General features: G+C 39.3%; 3 protein-coding genes and 1 non-coding gene across 7 annotated transcripts; all 4 read left to right on the top strand.

Annotated features, from left to right (window-relative positions):
- The first annotated feature begins 469 nt into the window (after nt 1–469).
- Nucleotides 470–11,225, top strand: LOC122514724. The gene is made up of 4 exons (XM_043631726.1): nt 470–983; nt 5,628–5,776; nt 9,428–9,707; nt 9,932–11,225. Exons 1-4 carry the CDS (start codon nt 830–832, stop codon nt 10,144–10,146), a joined length of 798 nt encoding a protein of 265 aa, XP_043487661.1. The 5' UTR covers nt 470–829; the 3' UTR covers nt 10,147–11,225.
- Nucleotides 6,119–6,239, top strand: Trnal-caa. The gene is made up of 2 exons: nt 6,119–6,156; nt 6,195–6,239. It is a non-coding gene; the product is annotated as a tRNA-Leu (tRNA).
- Nucleotides 11,226–13,189: 1,964 nt separating the features above from the next.
- LOC122514722 (cytosolic endo-beta-N-acetylglucosaminidase) lies at nt 13,190–20,797 on the top strand. 4 transcript variants are annotated; one of them, XM_043631723.1, is made up of 10 exons: nt 13,190–13,597; nt 13,666–14,170; nt 14,238–14,690; nt 14,780–14,954; nt 15,041–15,259; nt 15,348–15,673; nt 15,735–15,920; nt 15,999–16,108; nt 20,549–20,636; nt 20,734–20,797. In XM_043631723.1, exons 2-9 carry the CDS (start codon nt 13,923–13,925, stop codon nt 20,623–20,625), a joined length of 1,794 nt encoding a protein of 597 aa, XP_043487658.1. In that variant the 5' UTR covers nt 13,190–13,597; nt 13,666–13,922; the 3' UTR covers nt 20,626–20,636; nt 20,734–20,797. The 4 variants fall into 4 exon arrangements, with proteins under 4 accessions (XP_043487658.1, XP_043487657.1, XP_043487656.1 ...); XM_043631722.1 differs by lacking the exon at nt 20,734–20,797 and having other exon boundaries at nt 13,192–13,332; nt 20,549–20,640; XM_043631721.1 differs by lacking the exon at nt 20,734–20,797 and having other exon boundaries at nt 13,192–13,565; nt 20,549–20,640.
- On the top strand, nt 20,639–23,427 carry LOC122514723. The gene is made up of 5 exons (XM_043631724.1): nt 20,639–21,082; nt 21,601–21,887; nt 22,269–22,568; nt 22,786–22,947; nt 23,037–23,427. Exons 1-5 carry the CDS (start codon nt 20,782–20,784, stop codon nt 23,298–23,300), a joined length of 1,314 nt encoding a protein of 437 aa, XP_043487659.1. The 5' UTR covers nt 20,639–20,781; the 3' UTR covers nt 23,301–23,427.
- The last annotated feature ends 584 nt before the right edge of the window (nt 23,428–24,011 follow it).

Here is a 24,011-nt window from a genome sequence, read left to right as displayed (position 1 = left end):
GTATCTAACATACTTGCTATCTTTTTTAAAATTTATATTCTTATTAATTTTATTTTACATATCCTATTCGTTCAATGTATAGAGGTAATTTATTTCTTTCTCGCGTTATCAACGCTATTTAATATCTGAAAAAGTGTCGTGCATTTGTCATACGAGGGAGTTGAAATTTACGAACGGCAAATGACGCATTTGATTTTAGGGCATTTGACATTAATTGTATTCCGAAAGAAGGATATATTCTTCGATATTCCAAAGAATGTTCCCTATAGAAAAGCAGGATAATATATAAAATATTATACTTTCGCGCAGAAGAGAGTTAAGCATCGTAAAGCAGCCTTCGAAATCAATGAGAAACGTCAATCAATTTGCTAAGGATCAAGTTGGTTTTTTTAAACGGGGTGGTTTACACCGCGTCCTTTCGATTGGTTTATCAATGCGCAGGCGTGTAGTTCGTTTCGCTTCCCTCAGCTCGTCGAGCTGTTTCGGTTGTTCGGTCCACTTGACAGTCGACAGTCGGAATTACGTTAGGGGTGAACTCGTGCTTTCTCTCATCGAGAGACAACGCAAGGATGATGCGACGATTGGTCCGATCCTGAGAATTCCATCCGTAGAAAGTAGGGATTTTCGAGTGAACAACGATCGCGATCCAGGAAAAACCAGTGATAAAATATAAAATATAAAAAGAGAGAGAGAGAGAGAGAGAGAGAACTCGCGTGAAACACATTCGTTAAAAATACGTCAAGAGTTATCGTTCCAATTTTCCTATCCTTGTTTATCCTCTCGAAAAAAGAAACGACTCGTTGCTCGTTGTTATTCTAAAGCGAATTCAATGTGCATATTCTCGCATCCCGAATCCGTTACTTTGGTGTCAATGCGTTATTGTTTTCATTCGAAAGAGAAGGAAAGAAGAAAAATGACTGCCGCGTCGCACGTTTTCGTCCTGGTCCTTTATCTACTTTGTCAAGCTGAACGTTCGCATGCAAGTAAGTCGAAAGATTATTCATTAAATATCAGCTCGGCGCGTCTGGGATTATTATATTTATCCCTTCGTACGATCTAATTTTGTCCTGATTCGGAGATATATGTTAGGCTAGACAATTTACTAAATAGGACACCTATATATTATGCGAAAATACAGAGGACAATTTCATTTTATTTTTCCTACGAATGTGTTCTCGAGTGTGCCGTAGGGAAACGGTATTTCATGGACGCTGAGTACGAGACGCGATATTAAACGTTGGAAGGAAGTATTCGAGCGCGAAGCGAAGAGAGACAAAATTCACTTACCCTCTCTTTTTTTTGTATCAACGATTAAATCGAACAACGCGTTAAATTACGAGTAGAATCGTAAATCTGTAAACGCAATGAATTTGAAGGGAACCGATTCCAGGAACCTTCCAAGCGTTTTCCTCATTCGAGCTTGGAAGGATCGAAAGGAACGTTTCAAGTGTCGAAGCTTGCTGCCGCGAGGGGATGTGTAATTTACGGGGGGGGGAGGTTTAATTACGAAATTGGGTCGTGCTTTGCTCTACGCCGGTACAGCCCGCTAATTCTTGCGGACAGATTCGATTAAAGTACCCAACCCCCTCGAATCGGTCATCATTTATTTTCTATCCAAGAAGAAGGTTTTTCTTTCTTTTTTTAGCGGTGATTAAAAGCAATAATAGTTAAACGTTTACATCCGTTTTTCTCATTCCCCTTTTAAATCGACAACGACGCGATGACTTTCGCATAGGAATCGAGAGTTTGCAACGACTCGCTCGAATAGAATCGCCGTACATACCTTCGGGTAGACGTTTGTTTCTCGTTGCGAAAAGGAAAGTGCAGGGAAATCGATGGGAAACAAATTATATTCCAACTTTCCGTCAACTTTACTCTTTGCGAATAATCGCTTTTCATTGGCTACGAACATTTATTCGCTAGTAGTCGTATCTTTTCCTTTTTTTCGTGTACATTTTGTTGAATACCATATAAGCCACGGTGACAACCAAGACGATAGAAATCTAGGAGAAGATCTTTCACGCGGACGGACGCTTAGCCAAGGGGATTTACGGATTAGTATCATCCCACCGCCACATGTTCTAGCTCGGCTATACGAGAAAGAAAGGCCACCAATGGAAAATGAAAAAATTCTCCTTTCAAAGTTTTCCAATTAAATGTCATCGTCTATAATATATCGGAATAAAATCGAACGAGCGAATCCATACAAATTTTAATGAATACATTTTTGAAATTAACGAGGAACGCGACGTTAAGCAAAAGTAAAATATCACAAATTATATTATTATAATATTTTTCGTAATTGAAGAGTTATCTTCGTTCGAACGAAGCGAGAAACCTAATATGTACGCGTGTATGTATGCATAGGTACACGCATAGGTACACGCATAGGTATATAGGTACGTAAGTAAATAGGTATATATACGCGTAGAGACGTTGTTACGCACGGAAAATTGGATAGCATGGCGTAGGACAAAACAAATGAAGGCCGCGGTCGAGCCACGTGATTGGTTATCTAGGCGTGCACCATGCGAGATACGAACCAATCGGGAAAGTGGTTTTCGACGAAGGGTCGTTGCATAGGTTTCTGGTTCGATTCGTCCTTTGGTACATAAGCGCGTCATAAGAAGACCGATGCAATATCAACGTTATCGCTGATAAAGCGGAACGCGCGTTTACTCTTTGACAAAATTATCTACGAAACTTTAGAAAATGTTAGCAAACAAAGGAGACTCGTTTAAACGTCGACGAGAAACAATCGCGTTAATGCATATACGCGTATAGATAAATATACGTATGCCCGTTTAACTTTAATTACACCAATTAAAAAGAGTTACTTGTCGTATCAACGATCGACAAAAAATTAAACTTAATATTCACATTTCGATATCTCTTTCTTTAATATTTAATAGCCAATGTTGTATCGTTACGTATTTCTAACGAATTCCTTAGGTTACATATACTTTTCCTCTACAATTTTCTACTCAACAAGATGCGCCGCAATAATTCGAATTATCCATCATTTAGCGCACTATACGAACATACGAACATTCGTCGTTGTTAATTCAATCTCAGTTGATAAATGGATAGCCCTGATACTCTTCTCTTGAATGTGCCCATAATTATAAAAGTCATAAGTCGTATATCTCTTGTCTCGAGATATTTAAAGGATTACATTTGAACGCTAAATGGATTCTATATAATATTCAAATAACAAACGCTATTCATTTAATTTAAAATAACGTTGCGCAAAGTAACCGATAAACTCATTTTGTTTGAAATTTTAACTTACCGTTAGACTACTTTTATAATTACGTGTACATATTTATTTCCCATTTGTGGGAAAACGATAAAAGCCTAAGGTCGCGTTCGATGAGTTTGAATTTCTTGAAAACGTCAAATAAAAAGTACCTAACGTGAGAAATGGAAAAACGCTTTTCGAGTTATTACAAAAGAAATATGAGAGCGAGAGAGAGAAAATAAACGTTTAAATTTGTTAATTATCGTCCTTTCGACTTGTCCTAGTACTTGAAGTTTTTTTTTTTTCTTCGCAAGGAATTCCTCGCGTTACGTGCAATTTCTAATTTCCTTTCGTCTGTCTTTGTCGGTTCGTGACGGAAGCATTTTTAATTAGGCTTCCGTATGCCCCAGGTGCTACCCACCGTCTTCTGTATCTAATATATACGTGTACATATATTTACACTCGGACGTAAAAACGATTCTAGAATGAAACCATCGTTTGCGTATCCTATATTTCGGATAATATAAAGATCTTTGTTAAACTACCACTTCGTATATGTTCCCATAATTATGAAAGTGGTCTAATTGTATGTCATATATCTATTATTTCGAGATATTTAAAGGATTACGTTTGAACGCTAAATGAATTCTATATAATATTGAAATAACAAACGCTATTCATTTAATTTAAAATAATGTGACGCGAAATAACCGATAAATTGATTTTTTTTCAAATTTGGACCTAAACCACTTTCATACTTATGGGTAGGATACAAATAAAAATCGTAGAATTTAGAATTGAAACGGGTAGACGGGTACTCGAGCGATCTCGAAACCCTTGGCATTGATCGGTCGATCGCAGTTGTCAATCGTTTCTACATACGCGTAAGGAATAATAAATGAGGAAACGCATAACGAAGTCACGGATAATAAACGTCTACCGGTGGTGTTGCTCGTCAATGATAGATATCAGAAATCGCGCGTCCCGATTGAACACGGTTGCATACTATATGTACACGGATGAGCAACAACGCGTTGGACGACGATATACTTGGCCGTGAGCTTGACAGATCTGCCGGCTGATCGATATTAACTAGCAACGGCCATTGTTGCGAATTTCTCTCTCTTTCCATCTAACGTTAGCTTTCATCGTCAAACAGCATTGTTCTCTTTCATTGTCGGTGATATCTCGACGTCGATTCCTTCGTATTATTCAAAATTGTTTCCATCCTATGCATTCATCCGAAAGACACCGATATTTCCGATGCTCGTAACTACGTTTCTCCTCTCTCCCTGCCTCTTTTTTTTATAACCATTTTTATAACCATTTTTATAACCATTTTTATAACCTAATGGAAAAATCATGTCTTATTCCTCGCGATCTTTCATAGTTGAATTTTCAAAGTTGTTCAAACTCGCGTTTGGGAAGTTGCGAAGAATCTTTTCTAGAAAGGGGTTAATAACGAATTTTCCTTCTCGAAAAGTGTATATATTTACGAAAAAGATTTTCTTTTTTTTTTTGTTTTTTTAAACGACGCAGGAAAACGAAGAGAAAACGTTTAAAAGTCGAGGAGAGAGATTTATCGAAAAGTTTATGGGAATATCGTTTGACGCGTTGAGTTAATGATTTATGACCGACGCTAATATTTAAATGGCGCAGTTTAAAACAGAGATCTTTAGATAAATGAGTAATCGGAGTAATTAATGTCGAAAATTAAGAGAAGTCCGTAGTATTTAAGAGAGGGGCAGGGGGTGAAAAATAAAGGAGACGCCGTTCTCTCTTCAATGACTAATTCTAAAAGAGAAATTAGCTCGTCTTTTTCCTCTTCGACGAATTGAAATTCAAATGAAACGCTTCGTTTGCGAATGCTATCCTATAATATCTTTTATTACTTTTTTCTCGTAAGGGTAATATTGAATACTCGAGACGCGTTATTAATGAAAAAAACAAAAAAATCTATCCAAGGATTTCTACGAATATTATCGTTCCGATAAACGGTCCAGTTACTTCGACCGATATTTCGATATTTCGATATTTTCGTTTGACGAAAAACACGCCATCGGATATTCCCTTTCTCTATGATATCGTTTTACGAGCATCTCGGTTGTACAAATAAAACCATTTATTCTTCGCTACAATGTTTTTTCGCTCGAGTCGAAAGCACAAATGTAAACGTTTAGGCGAGTAAGGCTTGTAAATATACGCGTTGCTGCTTTTTTACTTCTCTCTTTTTGTTTTTTGTTTTTTAAAGCTAAACCACCCGAAGGAAGCATCCGTCCAAAGTCCTTTCTCCAAAAGAGAAAGAAACCTTAACTTGCGATGTGTTAAATATTAAATAAATAAAGTAAATCTCTTATATATATATTTCTATCTATGGTTGTTACAGTATCCGGCAGAAGTAACAGCCAGGTTCTTCTCGGAGAAGTCGACATCGCGATCAAAGATGATCGCTTAGGTGTCACCGAAATCACCACAGAGGAGCCTTATTTGACGAAATGTATCGTCGACGGAAACGCCTATTCGCACAGTCAAACGGTACGAACATATTATTCGTTTATTATCAAAATTCCACGCCGAAAAATAAATGAAATTTTCATCCGTTAATAATTTATAATATAATAAGTAAATAAACATCTCACGTTAGAAAAAAACATAAGTAGATAAAAAAAGAAATATACGTTACGATAATTTATAATTTTTATTTATAAATATATATCTAATTTTTTTGTTGGGTTATTATTTATAAGAGAATTTTATCGCGATTGCGGTATTTTAATATATTTCGTTCATATCGATAAAAAGATTGCAAAAAAAAAACCAATCGACGTAACATTTTAATCTTCGGTCTAATAGGAATTGTACGGAAAATCTCGACATGTCAGGATGGCCGAGCGGTCTAAGGCGCCAGACTCAAGGTTCATACCTTACCCGTTATACGGGGATCGTTCGAGGCTTCTGGTCCTCTCTGAGGGCGTGGGTTCGAATCCCACTCCTGACAAATTTTTTTTTTCCTTTTTTTTCATCATTATCTTTATTTCCCGTTGGAGATATCGATGCGAAATCGCTGTAATTGAAATCGGTGTAATTATTTAAGATATTTTATTTAAACGATACAGGAAAATTCGCACGGAGCGCTGAGAATTCTTCTTATTTTTCTCAACGTTTCCTATTATCCAATGAAGATAATACTTTTATATAATTCTTTTCTTTTTACATCGAATAAGTATAATTTGTTTAATTTTATTTATATAAATTTATATATTTTTATTTTCTAACGAAACTCTAATGAAACTTTTTTATCGCTGATATATAATAGCATACATTTATTATGCATTACCGATGAAATTGGTTGAATATTTAATTATTTATTTATAGCGCGAGTTTGGAGATATAAAAAAGAGGGATAGAGATATAAAAGATAAGGATATTTTTCGTACACGTATATACAGTAATAAATTGTGCAAATGGCGAAATTACAAACTAGTAATATAGAGGGTGTAGGAGAGCGTACAAATAGAAATTTCGTTCCCTGTTGATTTTGACTTTGCTTTTACGGCGATCGAGACGAATATAAGCGTCTTGAGAGTAATATCGGAGGACTCGGGTAAAATCCATGTGTGCTTCTCGGATCGCGTGTACTATTCCACCTACTCAAACGCGCATACGTACGTATAAGTAAATAGCTGAAATTGCGGTGCAATTCCCGTAGTCGGTACTAATTGATATAGGATGTACTTATACCCACATCGGGAAATACTGACGCAACCCTGACGTATAAATAAATCATTGCTAATGAATTTAATGAAAATCTAATAAATGAATTTGCAACCGTTAGAACAAATCTATTAAGGGGTTATACGCAGTTAGGATTTTCAAAAAATCGATTTTTTTTTTTTTGCATTTTCGGAATGTACATATATTTAAGTATATTCTCTGAAAATTTCAAATCGATCCGACAAATATTCTTCACTTTATGTAAGCTGCAAACAAAAATTTGTAACTATGTGTAAACGTCTCTTTGAAACTTTAAACGCGTTTTTCTCAAAACGGTATTTTCAAAGTCGGTGATCTCGATTTTGCAAAAACGGCTTAACCGATCGGTTTCAAATTTTTACACAATCTTCTCAGATATATTCCTCAGGTATTAAGTATAAGGAATAATTTTTAAAAAAATTTATTACTATTTTTTTGTAACAATTTAGAGCGAAAATTTTAGTCAAAAACAACAACTTTTTTCAAATAGACGCCATTTTGTCAAAAATCAAAATTTTAAAAATTCCTCTCGTTAATACCTGCATTAATCTATCCTTTAAAAGAATACACCATATTTATTAATTTCGGATAATCCAAACCGCCAAAATGGAGATCACCGCCAAACGTCTTTTTTTAGAGGACGTTCAGGAAATCATCTACAGGAGCGGTGCAGATTAATATTTTTACAGAATCGACGCGCTATTGTATTCTCAAAAGTTCACTCTATTTGAATTACCAACAATTTTTTTTGAGAAATAAAAACTGTTTCTAGAAAAAATTCATGAAAATACGTCTTTTTTGAGCCTCGCAACTGCGTATAACCCCTTAAATGAACGCAATCAATTTTAATCTTTAGCGATAAACAATAGAAATCTTTCGTTTCTTCGTACGAAGAAAATTCATGAAGATTTATTTGTAAATGCTGCCGGTCCTTCCTCCTCTCTGCTTCCCCGTAATCTGCTTCCGCAAACAATGCCATTTTAATGCAAACACGGAACACGATATGCGCCGACGAAACGAGGTCACGCGAGAATGTAATATCTCGGTTTTACGTGTGTACATAAAGCGGCAAAAAACAATAATCTTTCGGTTAATAACGTAACGCCAGCCAGCCAGCGAGCGAGCGAGCAAGCAAGCATGCTGCACTCGCCAGAGCGCTTTATGCACCGCTTATATTTTATTCATCAAACCCTTTTTTTTTATTCTTACGATTTTCTTCCTTGGATTCGCGTCAGTTGTATCTCTCTACGCGATCGTTCTCCAACAACTGACATAAAATAAACTCGAAAAGTTCGAACGCGCCTTCGGCCTAAACTCGAAGAAAGAGGATTCCTTCCAAGGTTTCGAGCGAGTGCTCGTTTCTCTCGGCTTTTTTTTTTCTTTCTTCCAAGAAGGGGAAGGTATTCTTTTGACCAAACCTTTGGGTACTCGGTAATACCGAAAAGTGGACAAAACATGTTCGTCCGTATCTCGAATGCAACGGATACACCTACTTGTGAAAAGTACGGAAAAACATATTTCATTTTGTATTATTTTGCTCGTTCTCTTAGCTTTCCCAAGGCCTACTTTCTTTTTATTTCCTTTTTTTTTCTCGCAGCTCGAAAAGATATAGTAGTTATGTATCGATAGCCGAGCGTGTTCCTTTCTTTGAAAAACTTTATCGAACGACGACCATCTTTGACAAGAGTACTCGTCGATCATTTAAGGTGATATATCGAATATACGGACGATATAGTCGGTGAACTCGTCGTCTCGCGCACCCCGAGTCCAATTAGTAACGCAGCGAAACTAATTTGCCCTCGCGAAAGCTTCGAAAAGAGGTCGAAAGCTAAAGCAATGCTGTATCCTGCTGCGAAATACTACCCTCCTCCGCCCTCTTGCCCCTTCTTTCTTTAAAAAGTATCACACCGATGTTATTTAACGGCAAGCTTTCCGTAGTACCCAACTTGCCGGATATCATCGACGACAGAGAACAGGAATCTCTTTGATACGCGAGATGCAACATAGTTAGCAAATTAGAATTATCGGATTATTCGAGAAAAAATTTCTATTCGTTGTTGGGATGATGCATCGCTGAACGGAACGTTTAAACCAATAGACGAATTTACTGGAAATTTGGAAAGGTAGCTTATACGCTATATACCATTGCGGTCAGCGCATTTCCAAATTACATTTCGCGAATAGAATTTTGAATTTTCGCAATGTCATGCTTATCCTTTCTAATCGAGATCGTTAAATCAAATAATAAACGTTATTGATAGACATTGATTAAACTAACAATTGTATAACGTATAAAGTATAAACGGGGAATAATTAGATTTGTCGAAATTTTCGAAGCGTAATCGCGCGCGAATATATACGTAATCGTAGCTCTAATTAAAATGGTCGAAAATGTTGCGCGTACGTTGCTAAAGGATAATTTGTTGTTTTCAGATACCGTCGCAAGACGTCAATTCTCATTGCCTGTGCGTCGCCGGTGAGGTTTATTGCTGGTGGCAAAATTATAATCCGAGTACCGATTCTTCTTCGATGGGGGGTGGTGGTTCCGCTTCGTCGTTATCAACGACGACGATAGGAAGTAATTCCCACACTCCCGTGTTGGAATTGAGCACGGACACTGCCGATAGTTCCGAAGCTTCCGGTGATCGGGTTGATATAAATTCGACCTACTCGACTACGACACCGTCCGGTCCAACGACGTGCCTCGTCATGGGTACTTTCGATATTTTCTTTCCAAATTGGTAGTCCAAGAGCCAGTGGTCAACGGACTGCGCGTACCTGGCAGTCCGTTGGCCACCGAGTGGCCATATATATATATATATATAGTCTTGGATTATATTGCCCTTTTACCTCTCGAGACGTTTGGTTGGAAGGTGCATTAACGTCAAAACTGTCGAAAAGCCACTAAAGGTTCCCTCTTGTTCTCTCTGATTGCAGGTAGGGAGTATCGAGAGGGCGAGGTACTGCCACATTCGACCGGAAACTGCGTAGAATGCAGCTGCGGTTCGGAAGGTCGCGTCGAATGTTCTCCTCGAGATTGCGTACCTCTGAGGCCCGAGATACCGGTCGCACCGGATATACCCGAACCACCCGGTGCTGATTTCGAAGTTTTTGATTTGGCACGAGACCGAGGCATCGACGAGGGATTTTAATAAGCTTTCGCTTTATATATTTTTTTCCCTTTTTTTTTTGTCTTTGCGTTCGATGCAACGATATTCCGTTTCGAACAATGAACAACGATATTATCTTATCCCTTATTTTCATCTCTACGTACAGATTGTATTTCCCTGATAGATCTCATATAGATAACTATGAGTTTAGGGTCAAGTCAGAGTTGGGAAAGTGCTTTAAATTATCAATTCCATTTTAAAAATAATCCGCTTTTGAAAAAGATACGAGAAATCGGCGGCGCCTTCTCTCAATCGCGAGAACGTGCCTTTCCATTTCCTTCCATTTGTTCTTTTTGAATTTTTCAAAAAATCCTCTCTTACGATCGAACCGTGTCGAGTAAAAAGTTAGCTTATTTCTATCGCCCCTATTATTATTATTATTATTATTAGTTTCTTTGTTTTTTTATAGTCGATCACGCCTAATGTTTAACTTTTGGAAGAAAGTGTTTAAAAAAAAAAAATTTAAAAAAAAAGATACCGAAAATAGAACGAACAGAGGAAGGAACGTGTTTCCATTATTTTCCACGGAAGGAGCTTTTCTCCTTTCCAAATATACGAGACTTTCGGTATGGTTTAGTCATTTTTCGAGGGATGTTTCCTGATTAAAATAGGAACAATTTCTTCTGTAGGGAACGGCCTATGAACGTAATAAGAAAAAAAAAAGAAAAAGAAAAAGAAACAATGTAGGAAATTCGGCCTACATGATATTAATCGAGAATAAATTTCATGCAGTAGTCAAATAGATTATACGCCACTACTACGTGCAAACAAGTTGACATAATTCTCATCCTTATGGATTGTGCATTTATCTTTGTCTACTATTCGGATCGTCATATCTTAGACATTTTCTAGTTCTAGACATATCGTGACTATATCTTACTATTAGTTGGTTCAACAAAAAAAATCATCATATCCTATATTCATATCTTATTCATATTCTAGTCATATTCTAGTTATATTCATAGATCACGCGATCATTTTTACTGTATCGTAATTTCCCTTGCCCGGGATGAGTGTAAAAATTTATCGAATAATTCTCAATTAAGATACACACATACACACACACAGGCTATATTCTATATATATATATATTATATTATTAAGTTCAACGAAACAGTATTATATATTTTTATATATCTAGTTTTTATTTTTTAGATTAAATTTTTCATCCGATATGTTTCTTCTTTTAATGCAATAGCGATCTTTTATAATCTTATTTAAGTGTAAATACTCTACGCGTTTCTAATCGGTATCTCTTCGGTATCGGTCAAAGATCGATTATTATCATTGATCCGCGTAATCATTTTGGTCCTATCATAATCTTCAAGTTGTCCACTCGTTTCGAAATCTCTGCGATAGCGTTTATCGTAAGATACAATAATCTGTGCTTGGTAAATAAGTTATGTTATTTTTCTTGCTTTACGAGGCGACTACGATTCGAAGAATATTTTAGGTACACCCTGTATATATATATAAATCCGTATATAGACATACATACATAATAGGAACGCATACCACTATACAAGGAACCAAATATTAAGATAACGACCTATACATTATATATATATATATATTATATATACCTATACAAAAATATATGTATATATAAATATTTACGAATAAATAGGAATAGAGAATTTTAGTTGGATAGAATTTGGATGTCATATACTTTTTACAAATGCGTTTCTAGGGCATTTCGTTTGACTATTCCAATGGCAGTTTCGATTGACCACGTTAAGGATTATAACTATATATTCAAAAAGTCCCTATTCTGTAAAGATTATTTATTTAGAAGCAGCAATGAAAATCGTTTGTTCAAACCTTCGACAGTTAAAAGGCACAAGAAATGTTCTCCGACACGGCGTATACGCGCGCGTGCTTTCGTATCTAAAATACAATTAAATAGAGTTTAATCGTATGAAAAAGTTAGCAGACTATGTGTTAGAGAAGTTAATTACGAAAGAAAGTGACAGAAAAGGGGCTATAATTAGGTAATATATTTAGGAACGACGGGAGAGAACATTACCTATATAGTTAGTCGTATTATTAGGTAGACTCCAATGTGATATATACACGCAAAAGATAACTTTGTCTAAAAGTTTACAATACTTTTGAAAGGCTTGACTTTTCATCAGGGTCGTTAGTATGAACTTAGTAAACGTGGCCTAATGTTAAATAAAACCAACGAAAAGAATTTCTCTATGTCTTTTCGCGTGAAATTTCGGCCACGTTGTATTTCCTATTAAAACGATAAACATTATCCTTTGATCTTGTATTCAGTTATCTAACATAAGAGCTTCCAAATATCTCGTGGAGAAATATCCGAAATATCCGAAATATCCGATTTCGATAATAACGACGCTAAAAAACAAATCATTTTCCTTTTAATCGTACGGAATGAACGAATTAACGTAAGCGCATAATATATCCCATGCATGCAAAACGGATTCAATTGTCATTACGATATTTGACTAATTTTTTCCTACATGAATTTAACTCCACGTTATTACTCGTCACACCCATTGCGTTTTCAATTTTTATTATCTCGCGCAAAATCGGCTAGCACGCCACAAATATATTAGACAATCCATAATATTTCTTACCCCTCGATGACTCGATGAGAGGACGAGGATCGCAAAAACAGAAGAGAAAAGGAAAGATACAAGTAGTTGATAGATTTGTAAAATAAATTTAGTTGCGAATCGCGGTGACGTGCCACGGGACCATCACGAAGGAACGAAGGAACGAAGGGAACGAAGGGAACGAAGAAACGAAGAATATTCAAGCGGATTGATTTTTCGTTAGTTTTTTATATTTAAGTAACGATCTCGTACGTCTTCCAACTATCCCACACACAGTTATGTCTATCTTAACGTTCGTGGGATCTCCTGTCTTCTCAAAAACGATTGTTATTCGAATAAAGGAGGATCTTACGATTAATATTTAACTTTTATTATTATTCAATTTGTAATACCAATCCTCTTTTACTATCCTTCTTTTACTATTTCTTTTTTTATGCATTCGTCGTATAAATATGTATTTTCTCATTCTCGTATTATTTCAATTGATTTTTCCGCCAAAAAATCGATACGCGAGATAATCGATATACGAGATAATCGATTTACAAAATGGAGTCAGTCGCGATATCGAAATTCACAAAAAGTCGCGGTAAATTTATTTTTATTTTATTTAGCATAAGGTCGAGAATTTTTCTATATATTCTTATAAGTATGAACATTTAAAAATAATCAAAAGATATGGGGTAAAAATACTAAGAAATTTCTTTGAAGAATTGACTGTGGCTTATCGCGTGGAAAAAAGAAGAAATGAAAGTTAATTGTGCGGCAGTTAACGCATCCTCGATAACGTGCTATCAGTATTTTCGTGTGATTCAATATAACGTAATGCAGTTCACGTGCATTTCCTATCACGTGTACGTTTAAATGGAAATTTGCAGCAGTAGATGACGACATAACCTCTTTGTTCGTTTTTATGTTACAGAATGATATTGGAAAAAATCTCTTGAATTCCATTTATGATAATGCGACAAACGATTTGCAGCTGTTCGATAAGGACTTGATTCGATGAAACTGCACGTGCGACAAGCAAATGTTTCGCTTGTCTCATGAGTTATCTGTATTAGATATTTCTCATCAAATGTATAAAACCTTATTTCCGGTATTCCAAGTACAACGGAAAGGCTTTGTCCCAACTACTATAACATATACGGAGTAAGTCTGCGCTGTTGCTTCAGAAGAATGCAAACCGTAGAGATGAACAGTAGCAAGGAGGAATCCTGTCCGTTTCGTAATCTTGGAGAATTGTACGATGGGCTGGAAAATTTGGTAACTTGGCCAAGGGTGACACCGATGAGAGAGATCACGGAATACGTTTATCATGGATTGGAGGTACATTCCAAAAGCTTGAGATTAAATAAACTTAAAGCGGATAACGTGCCAAAAACTTTGCTTTGTCACGACATGAAAAATGGTTACCTCCAAGATAGGTAAGATTTCGCTTATCTAATACTACTCGTAGTTATTATATAGTTAATAATTCTGTATTTTACTTAGGTTCATAAATGGCTCCAATTCAAACGAAGAGTATTTATTTTATCATTGGAGCGTTATAGATACATTTGTTTACTTCAGCCACAATTTTGTAACTATACCACCTTACGGATGGATCAATGCCGCTCATAGTCACGGAGTAAAGATATTGGGTACGATGATAACGGAGCACACCAACGGAGAAGAAATTTGGAACTCTATCTTGCGCTCTAAGGAAACTGTCAAACGTTTTGCCAATGCGCTCATTCGAATAGCTAAATTTTATAAATTTGAAGGTTGGCTATTGAACATCGAAAATAAAATTAAACTAGAAGACATCGATAATCTTGTATATTTTGTCAAGTATTTAACCGATGCTATTCACAAAGAAATTATTTATTCCGAAATAATATGGTATGACAGCGTAACGCATATGGGAGAATTAAAATGGCAGGATGAACTTAACATAAAAAATAAGTAATGTTATTTTTCTTATGATATTTCATGCAAAATTATGACATTTAGAATGAAATAATGGATATTAATTAATTAATACTTTATTGCAGGGACTTTTTTTTAAGTTGCGATGGAATTTTTTTAAATTACAATTGGACCGATCAGAAATTAATAAATAGTTGTACGCTCGCAAAAGATCTCGAACGTGACATAAAAGACGTTTACGTGGGTCTGGACGTTTGGGGCAGAGGATGTCCCGGGGGCGGTGGTTTCAATTCTGCCCACGTAAATGATTAACATTATTTTCGATGTAAATAAAAAAAAGGATGAAGAATGAAGGATGAAAAAATGATATTTTGATTTTATTTTAGGCACTCGAAAGGATACGCAAACAGAATCTGTCGGTTGCCATTTTTGCTCCAGGCTGGACGCACGAATATTTCGGTGCGAAAACCTTCGATCAATTGGAGAATATGTTTTGGGCTCAACTCTTTCCTTTCTTATACGTTCACATTCCAATCTATGACAACGAAAAGTTTAGTACATCTTTTTGTCGGGGCAGCGGCTCGGCCTACTATCGTCGTGGTATTGTAAATAAAAAGGCCAACTTTATTTTTGCTTATTTTGGTTAGAGAGCAAAATACTTTATTTCGTATATTTATTACTGTCTGATTATAGACGCAGCTCGAGGAATCCAACAAGAAACCATTTTATAACTTGTCCATGCAAAAAGTGCAAATTTCCGTGCCTGTGCCGTTTCTAAAAATTATGGCTTTCACGGAAGAGGTCCGATCCGTTGGGAAGGACGAAAATTCTACGAAGAAAGAAATTCTTTACGTGTACGAAACGGAGAAAAGTTTCGTTCGGATTTTAGGCAATGACGTGAATTTTCAGCCAAAATCAGCAATCGCAAACGCGAACCACTTCGAGTTTTGCAAGGAATACTCGTACGAGGGTGGGGGTTGTCTTAAACTGATAACTACAAATCCTCGCAACTATCACAGGTAAGTAAAAGTTAACAATAGGATAGTTTAAATTACAAATGAAATGAAATACAATTTACAGATTGTTCCTAGTATACATCGAGTTCGATCGAGATATACAAGGATCCATTGTCTACAAGACAGAAGAAACGAGCTCGGAAGAAAAATCTACGATCGAGGAACCTGTCCTGATATTGGGCAATGATTCGGGCTTGAAATCCATCGCGTCTTACGAGAGATTCGAGTTAGACGCAGGTTGGAGAAAGTGGTAAGCAAGCTCGAGGAGAAAAAAGACAATAGTAACGCTATTCGAAATTTTCTTTTATCCTTTCGTACTTTCTTTTAGCATTTACCTGACCGACCTGAGGACCGTGAACGAGATCGGTGTGAAGTTCTACGGGGAGAATAACTGTTATTTGGGGGAGATCGCGTTGGAAGGGAAACACCGTCGATACGGTGAGTCGATCTTGCTAATCTCGCGTCCTCCTCGCGTTCATTCAACTCTACCTTATTAGCCGCATTACAATGCTGATTCGTTTACACTTGTTTACGGGAACGATAGGTGTGGCGCCTACGCGAAACGAACAACGGTACTCGAGACAAACGGTAAGCGAGCAAAGACAATGCACGCGTCCACGCAAAATATATATGTCAAAGTTGAAAGTCTCTTTCGGGATAAGCTTTCGACACCTTGACCTCGCATTTTAACGAGAAAAATTCATTTTATTATTTATGCAAGCAAGCGCGCAAGCAATTAAGCATTGCGACAGAAAAGATTTGCGTAATTCGCGAGGAGTCGGTTAAAATGCTGCGTCAATTATTTTGCATTTGTCGTTTCACTTGAGATACGCGACTTGTTTCTCGTACGTCAAGCTTCGAGGAAGGAAGCAGAAGCGTTCGTTCGTTCGTTCGACCGTTCGTTCGTTCGTTCGTTCGATCGAAAGGGGAACATTAACGACGAACGATTCGTTGAGATTCTAGTGGCAGGCCGACCCGAATTACGCTATTCCCTGTCGCAACAGAGAGAAAGAGAGAAAGAGAGATCCCGTCCTGTGTAATTCGAGAGTTCTCGAGGAGGCGGTCGTACCTTCATTGATATTCCTGCGGTAATTCGCTCGAGTTTTCGCGCCCCACCCCTTTCCCTCTCTCGAATATCGATTCCCGCTCGCCTATTACCTATTCTTGCAAGCTCTTTTATATCCAATTTTGATTCTACGATCCCCCTGGGTGATGATACGTTTGTAACGTACGACGGGACGAACGGGAATACTCGATTCCGCGTGACCTAAAAGTAAATAATCCGTAAAATGAAAGAAGATGCCGTTTCACGTTTATAGGATGAGATCAGAATGTTTTCCTGCTTGGCCAAGGCGAGCCGGTTGTCGGGTGTTGATACAAGGACGACGACGACGACGACGACGGTGTTCACGGAAAGAAAAAGAGAAAAGTTTAGTTAGAGTAGAGCGAGAAAACAAACGTTCGCTCTAACGAGTCCATTATTGCATTCCACAATTTTTTTTTTTCGATTCGATCCCGAAGACAAGCAAATATTTCATTACGACGTTTACAGCGTTTTCGGTTAATCGGGTTAGGAGAGTTACATCGGGTTACAACTCCCGCCACAGTCACGTTTTACTTTCGCAAAGCGATGACGAGATACGGCGCTCCTAGGAACGTCTCTTACTGGAATGCAAACGTACGCAATCCATTGCGGGGAACGAGGTTCGTTGGTCTTGCACCGGTCAGTTCGTTGGCCTACTCTCTTAACCGTTTCGATCGCAACCGATACGGTTTCCTCCTCTCTCTCTCTGTCTGTCCCCTCTGCCCTCCTCCTCACCTGCTTTAGGGAATTTTTCTCTCTTTCTAATTGTAAGATTATTTTTTTTCCGCTCGATCGTCCTAACGCTCGTCGAGTGTACGCAACGAATCGATATCGAAAGTAAATCCGACGGTGAAATTCTGTTGTCGGTGGTTAACGTAACTACTCCTCGACTTTCCGTGACGTTTCTCTTTGCCTTGCGTCCCCTCCCCCTCCCCCTCCCCCTCCCCATCCTACTTCTCGTCTGTCAGGTGCGCTAGCACCTTATTAGAAACGTCGCGTATTTCGTTCGTATCTTTCGGCTCTTCTTTCGTGGTCGCGGTGGTTTTACAAACGAAAAGAATTTATCGAGTTGGAAAGTTTTGGTAGCGTCTAGCGTTCAAACGCTATTGTACTTTAACGCGTTCACGCCGGGGCCCGAATTCATATTACGCTTGGGGACGGTCGCGTGCGACCCACCGGTGATGCACGCCGGCGCGAACGTGTCAATACCGTGGGAAAAAAAAGCAAGCGAGCAAGCGATAGGTAAGGGAAGGGGGAGTGTTAGGATTTCAAGGTTGCTTCCGTATTTTCACAAGTCTTTCCATCAGGTGTAGCAGTAGCAGCAGCAGCAGCAGCACAGCATTTATGAAATCCTATTACGAGGACTTTCACCTCGTCCGATCGGATAATTATCCGGTAGGACGAAGCATAGGGTTGAGGAGGTGGTTCGTGACAGTGGCACTATGGTACAGTTTTCTGCTCCAATAAAGTCACCTTCTGGCTGGCTGGCTGGCTAGCTGACCAGAGGAAAAGGCGCGAAGGAACTCGATTTTCCAGTTGGGCGCGAACGCGCGCCTAACTGTAATAACAGCGAATGGTATACACCCCACCTATTACTTTATGCCATGTGCACATTTCAATAAATACTTATCCGAGGAAACTCGGATCGCTTGTGTGGTATTCGGGTCGTTGCCGTTTATATGACGAAATAATCGAGTTTCTGGAATATTTCAAATCGAATTGACAGGCAAATAATAATATCGGAAACCGCGCGCGGAGAGATTTAGTTCGAGTTTAGGTCGATAAACCGTTGAGAAGTTTTCCCTTTCCAATTCTATGGTTTTCTCGCTTCATTAGAAACACCACGCCTCATTGGTATTTCCTGTCCGAAAAGCGATTTTCTCTGTTCTTCGAGTGCAATGCGACAATTTCTTCTTCCCCTACCCCCCCCCCCCGTATGGCGAAAGATTAAATTGTAGTCCTAATCTAGCGCTAGTTGAACGTTTCGTTAATTGCTCGGTCGCTTTGGCAACGTTTTACTCAACGCTTCTTCTTATTCTTATTTGCATAATTTCGCAGAGTTACGATCGCGTAGAATAGAAGAAGGGGGGATACGGTAGGAAATGGGAACTGTAAAAGGGGGGAAAAATGGCTCGGTTATTGCACGAAGAAAGAAGAAAAGGTTAGATTATTATTTCATCTCTGTGGAATGCGCTATCCGAGCGCATAAGAAAAACAATTCTCATCGGAGAAACGACGACGAGTATCGAAAGACTCCGGTCGGGATCGTTTCCCACGTCCGGTCGGTTTCTAACGATCGGCAGGAGGCACTTTCCTTGCGCATGATTGGCAAAAAGTATCGAATCATGGGCTAAACTTTCGCTACCCTTCTGCTTGGAAACGTTTTAGATAAATGGACGCCTGGATAATAATTCGAAATGCGCGCAAGTAGGATTCGCTAGCGTTCAGGATGTTTGACCTCTCTCTCTCGGTTGCACTCGAACATTTCTCTCTCTCTCTCTCTCTCTCTCTCTGAGCAAAGTCGGTTTAGAAAGGCGGAGAAACCTCTGGAAGCTCTCTGTTGGAATAGTTAGCTCCGTCTCGTCCTCCGATCGGCATTTCGGAAACTCGAGGAGTAGTAATAGTAGTAGTAGTAATAGTAGTAGTAGTAGTAGTATTATAGTAGTAGCGGCATCATCATGCGCGTGGAAAAAAAGTTATGAGAATAATAGAGGAGCAAACGGCAAACGGGAGATATGCTTACCGAGTTTGTTCTCGGGCAAACAAACTCCGAGACGACGCTAACGTGTTATGGCTTTTATCGCGAGAAGAAAAACTTATTAGACGTGGTTGGGCTAATTGCAGTCAGAAGAGTGTTAGCCAGGGCTAACTGCGGAAAGGTATCGCTCGAGCGAGCCCGACCAACCTGCTGTTACGCGCGAGAACTCGCCTAACGTTTTCCACTGGTCGAACAACGAAAAAAACCTTGTCTTAGCGTTTAATCCCAAACTTCTTCTTTGGATCGATTCGTCGTTTTCCTATTTAAAAGTCCAGCCCCTTATCCCCCAGCCCGACCCAATGGATGAGAGAATTCGCGTTGCAATGGGACGGATAGCCGCGTGGTTCTTGGTTAACATAAAATCTCGTTGAAGGCGCAGGTTGAAAAGGAGGGAAAGGTGAACGAAGACGGCGTCGTACCGGTGTACGGTGAGCGGGAAAGCGGGATAGAAAGAGGAAGGGAAACGAGAGAGAGAGAAAGGCTGCTGGTACAACATTCGCGATTCCTTCTCTCGACTCTAAACGTTCCAGTCACGGTACGGACGCGAGATCGACTGGTCGACTTTGACGTTCGCTCGCTCGCTCGCTCGCCGACATTACTACAAATTATATTATTAATTTAGCCCTGTCGTCGGTGCGCGCGTGTTATTTTTCAAGTGTATCTTCAAAAGTGTCCTCCGATATCGTTGCATCGAACAAACTTCATTACTCCGATCGATTTTTGTCGATCGTTCGCATTTCGGGATTAAGATTTTGGAGCTAAGAGAAGGTTCGGATCGCTGATTGTCTCACCGTTGTCGGTACGTTGACGCGATATGATAGATTTAATTATTAGCGCACCCATTAGCAGCAGCGGTAGCAGCAGCAGCACCCATTTCAAATAGATGTAGAACGAAAGTTAGATCGTTCGATCATTTGCGCGATTGACCTTGCCTCTGGTTGCCTTGATTCGTTGCTTGGAAATCGGACGTAAAAAAATCATATCTATGAGTACGTAAAAAGAAGATCGACACACTTGTTTCTTATTTAATTTACAGATCGTTGCGAGTCAGCGGACTGTGCCAACCGGATCAGCGACTACGCCGTGTCTACTGACCTTTCCCGAACAACCTAGCCACGTTAGAAGTAATATAATATATAAGAATAAGATCGGAAGTAGTACGAACAACCGATAGAATCCAATTGCGAATTGCTTCTAATAAAAGGAATAATATGTAAAAAGGAGATCGATAACACCGAAGGAATTCCCTTCTACTTCGTGGTTCGAAAAATGATCAAGGACAAAATAAATGACGCGAGTATGGCCTTGGACTCGACCGTCAGGAGTCAGGATTCTAGCGATTCGAACGAATCCAAGGAATTCAGCAATGCCGGTTCCAAGCCGGAAAGTTGCATGGAATCTAAACACTCCAAGGAGATATTGATATCGGATAAACAACAGAAACAACAGCAACATCAGCCTCACGCGAGACAACAAAACGAGGCGGTGGAACCGAAATTGCGTAACGCGGACCAACGCGGAGACGATTCCAATCTTCTCATGTTCACATCTTGCGGTCAATTATTGCTAGGTAAGTTTGCGATACGTGGAAAGCTTTTTATCCTTTTAAATGCGATCCATGGGGTGTATCGAACAGCGGCCACGATCTTCGTGCTGAAGAAGAAAATAATATTCATTTTCTCGGCAACGCGCACGAGTTTCGATACGATGCTGGCCGATCTTAAATAGACTAGAAAAGAAAAAAAAAGGAAAAGAAACAAATTCATTAGAAAGACCCAACACGCGCGCGTGTTCGCGCGCGGTCTCCTCTGAGCCCTTGCACCCGCGCGTCTATAGAAGAAAATGGCGTAAAAGTGAAAACATTTCACTTAGAAAGTTATAATAATGGTACACGTTAATGCCATTAGAATTCGTAAGGTTCGCAAACCGTGACAACAAAAATTAGAATGTCAGGAGTTTGTCGGCAATTTGTCGGCAATTTGTCGGCAATTTATCGGAAATGAAAATCTCATTTCTCGGGATAGTCGAAGAAAAAAAGAACAATCGAAAGAAAGCAAAGTGTACTCTGACGTTTTACGTTTTCCGCAGGTATCGTCTTAGTGGTGTTCGGTGTTCTGGTACTGGTTCATGGCGCTTCGTTGGGAGGATCGGGTGCAGGATTATGGGCAGGAACGGGTGCGTTGGTGGCCGGAGCGTTGGGGGTACTCGCAGCTTTGGCTAGTTCATCCGGAAGGACGAATTCTGGATTTTGTACGGCTCATTTGGCTTCGAGCTTGGTCGCCCTGGCGCTTTCCAACATGGCTGCCATCACGGCCTTGACGGCGGTCGTCAGGGACTCTCAAAGGACTCCGGAAACGAGCCTTTTTACGCTTCCCGTAAGGATTCTTGGATTCCCCCTCTCTTTTCTCTCTTTCTCTCCGCATCGATCAACGTGCCGCCGAGCCCTTATCGATGACCTCCTTTTCCCCTCTCCCATCCTCCCGTTCCGATTGCAACTCGCAAGGCTTTTTTACTTTGAGTCGTCGTCGTCGTCTTCGTCGTCGGCACGGCTCGCAAAGGAGACGCGCGCGATCGTTGGAGAAAGTTATCAATGCCAAGGCTAAAATGCGGTCATGAAGCACCATTATGGAATTTCAGAGATAGTCTCGCTGGCGTTCAACCCAAAATGGCTGCATCGAACAAAATGGCAGAGAGAAAGAGAGATTCCCGATCGACGTTTTACGAAAGAATTCATTTGATTTCGTTGAACTTATTAGGGCGAGGAAAACGATATATTGGAAATAGAAGGCGATGGTTGGGCCGGTCTATTGGCCAGCATCGGTTTGCTGATCGCTAGCGTCGCGGAATTACTCATCTCGGGCTACACCTGTTTGACCTTAACACCGAAACTCTGTAGCTGTCTGAGATCGAATCCAGCCGACGAGATCGGTTGCGTGGATGGTCGACTGAAGACGCGTAATATGGTCCAACAATGGGTGGTCGCGCAAAATCACGTGCCGAAGAATCAACCGATTTACGTGGTTCAACCGGTGATGCCGGTCCATCCCTTGATACGAGTAAGTCTATTTATTTTTTTCCTATATATTTATCTTGGAGAGCGATGACGCAACGAGAACGCGCTCGAAAAGGTTTTGGGTGTGTAGGTCAGTGGCACGACTAATTGCGCACGACTAGAAAGTTCCGACGTCGATGGCCGCGAGGCAGAAAAATTCTGATCCCTTCGCAAGTTTTCGAGTCTTTATTTGTTTGTTTTTTTGTTGTTTTTTATTCGAGACACCTTACGGAGTACCACCACCACCACCATCCGGTGCACCAGGAAAGTATCCCGGAGGATTTATCTCAGCGACGCCGATCGCTATACCGCCAACACCGTACGGTCCGGTCTCCGTAATTTCTCACATGCCGCCTTACGCTCAACGACCGCCATCGCAAATGGTGAATCTTCCTAAATATTTCTAACGATAAGTATATGCATAATACTATTAGTGTTGCGCGAATCGACGCATCTACGTTTGTCCCCGCAGATTCGACTGAAACATAAACGTCACAATCAATCGGAACAAGGGGGGGACACCGTGGAAAGGAAAGGACGCAAAGAATCCGAGGGAAAAAACGAATTCAAGAGAATATCATCGATAAGCGAAGATCAGGTTGACCTGGCACAGACCTACACCGGCTTAGACAAGAGAATTTCCGAAGAATTTATCTCCATAGCAATGGATCCAGATAGAAAGTCCAAAGCTTCGAGTCATCATGGCAGCGAACTTGGTATCGCTAAGAATACGTGAAAACTGACCGACTCGACGCTCGATTAAATTCGTTCCGTCGGGTATACGTCGTTGGATAAATCGTTTTTCATAGCTTTCTTCGCGCGCGTGCGAGGAAGAGAGAACAAAGAGAGAGAGACTATAGTAAGAAGTATGAAGAATTCCATCGGAGCGAGGCACACTTAAGTTCGCTCGCATTTCTTTTCGATACCATCGGCATTATTCTATTCGTACACTTTCCAAAGTACATATATAGAAATGCGAATTATTTTCTACGCTAATTGTTCGCACCGGGGCAAATTTATATGTCCATTGATTTAACGCGAAACAATTTCGAGCATTTCGAGTATTATTCCAATTCGATTCTGTCGGTTGTTCGAACGGATGAGAGATCATAGATTAGATTTTTGTATCTCAAATCTCTAGTTACTCGTACACCCACTTTTTTTTTTTTTTTTTCTACGATGAGCATGTACTTAGTTTCGCGCAGATTCTGTCATGTATATACGTTTACGAACAATAATAATAAATAATAATAATAATAATTATAATTATAGTAGTAATGTTGGTATTAATATAATAACGTTGATAATAGTTAATTTACGATGATGATTAATATAAATTATATATACGAGTACATAAAAGATAAATTGTTATATTTATATCTAAACATCATCGATGTAGAAAGTTGTTGTCCGTTAATAAAATTTAATATAATGCGTAGAAAGTTTA

Source organism: Polistes fuscatus, unplaced genomic scaffold, assembly GCF_010416935.1.
Source record: "Polistes fuscatus isolate 324 unplaced genomic scaffold, CU_Pfus_HIC Scaffold15, whole genome shotgun sequence".
Lineage (NCBI taxonomy): Eukaryota > Metazoa > Arthropoda > Insecta > Hymenoptera > Vespidae > Polistes > Polistes fuscatus.
The sequence above is the reverse complement of the archived record's forward strand: the minus strand, read 5'-3'. Positions and strand labels throughout refer to the sequence as shown.

Coding starts and splice junctions, on each gene's coding strand:
- LOC122514724 (XM_043631726.1), top strand. CDS start 830: ATGTGCATATTCTCGCATCCCGAATCCGTTACTTTGGTGTCAATGCGT. Junction 984..5,627: donor AGCTGAACGTTCGCATGCAA/GTAAGTCGAAAG, acceptor TGGTTGTTACAG/TATCCGGCAGAAGTAACAGC. Junction 9,708..9,931: donor AACGACGTGCCTCGTCATGG/GTACTTTCGATA, acceptor CTCTGATTGCAG/GTAGGGAGTATCGAGAGGGC.
- LOC122514722 (XM_043631723.1), top strand. CDS start 13,923: ATGCAAACCGTAGAGATGAACAGTAGCAAGGAGGAATCCTGTCCGTTT. Junction 14,691..14,779: donor GAACTTAACATAAAAAATAA/GTAATGTTATTT, acceptor ACTTTATTGCAG/GGACTTTTTTTTAAGTTGCG. Junction 15,674..15,734: donor AATCCTCGCAACTATCACAG/GTAAGTAAAAGT, acceptor TACAATTTACAG/ATTGTTCCTAGTATACATCG.
- LOC122514723 (XM_043631724.1), top strand. CDS start 20,782: ATGATCAAGGACAAAATAAATGACGCGAGTATGGCCTTGGACTCGACC. Junction 21,083..21,600: donor TTGCGGTCAATTATTGCTAG/GTAAGTTTGCGA, acceptor CGTTTTCCGCAG/GTATCGTCTTAGTGGTGTTC. Junction 22,569..22,785: donor CGGTCCATCCCTTGATACGA/GTAAGTCTATTT, acceptor TTTTTATTCGAG/ACACCTTACGGAGTACCACC.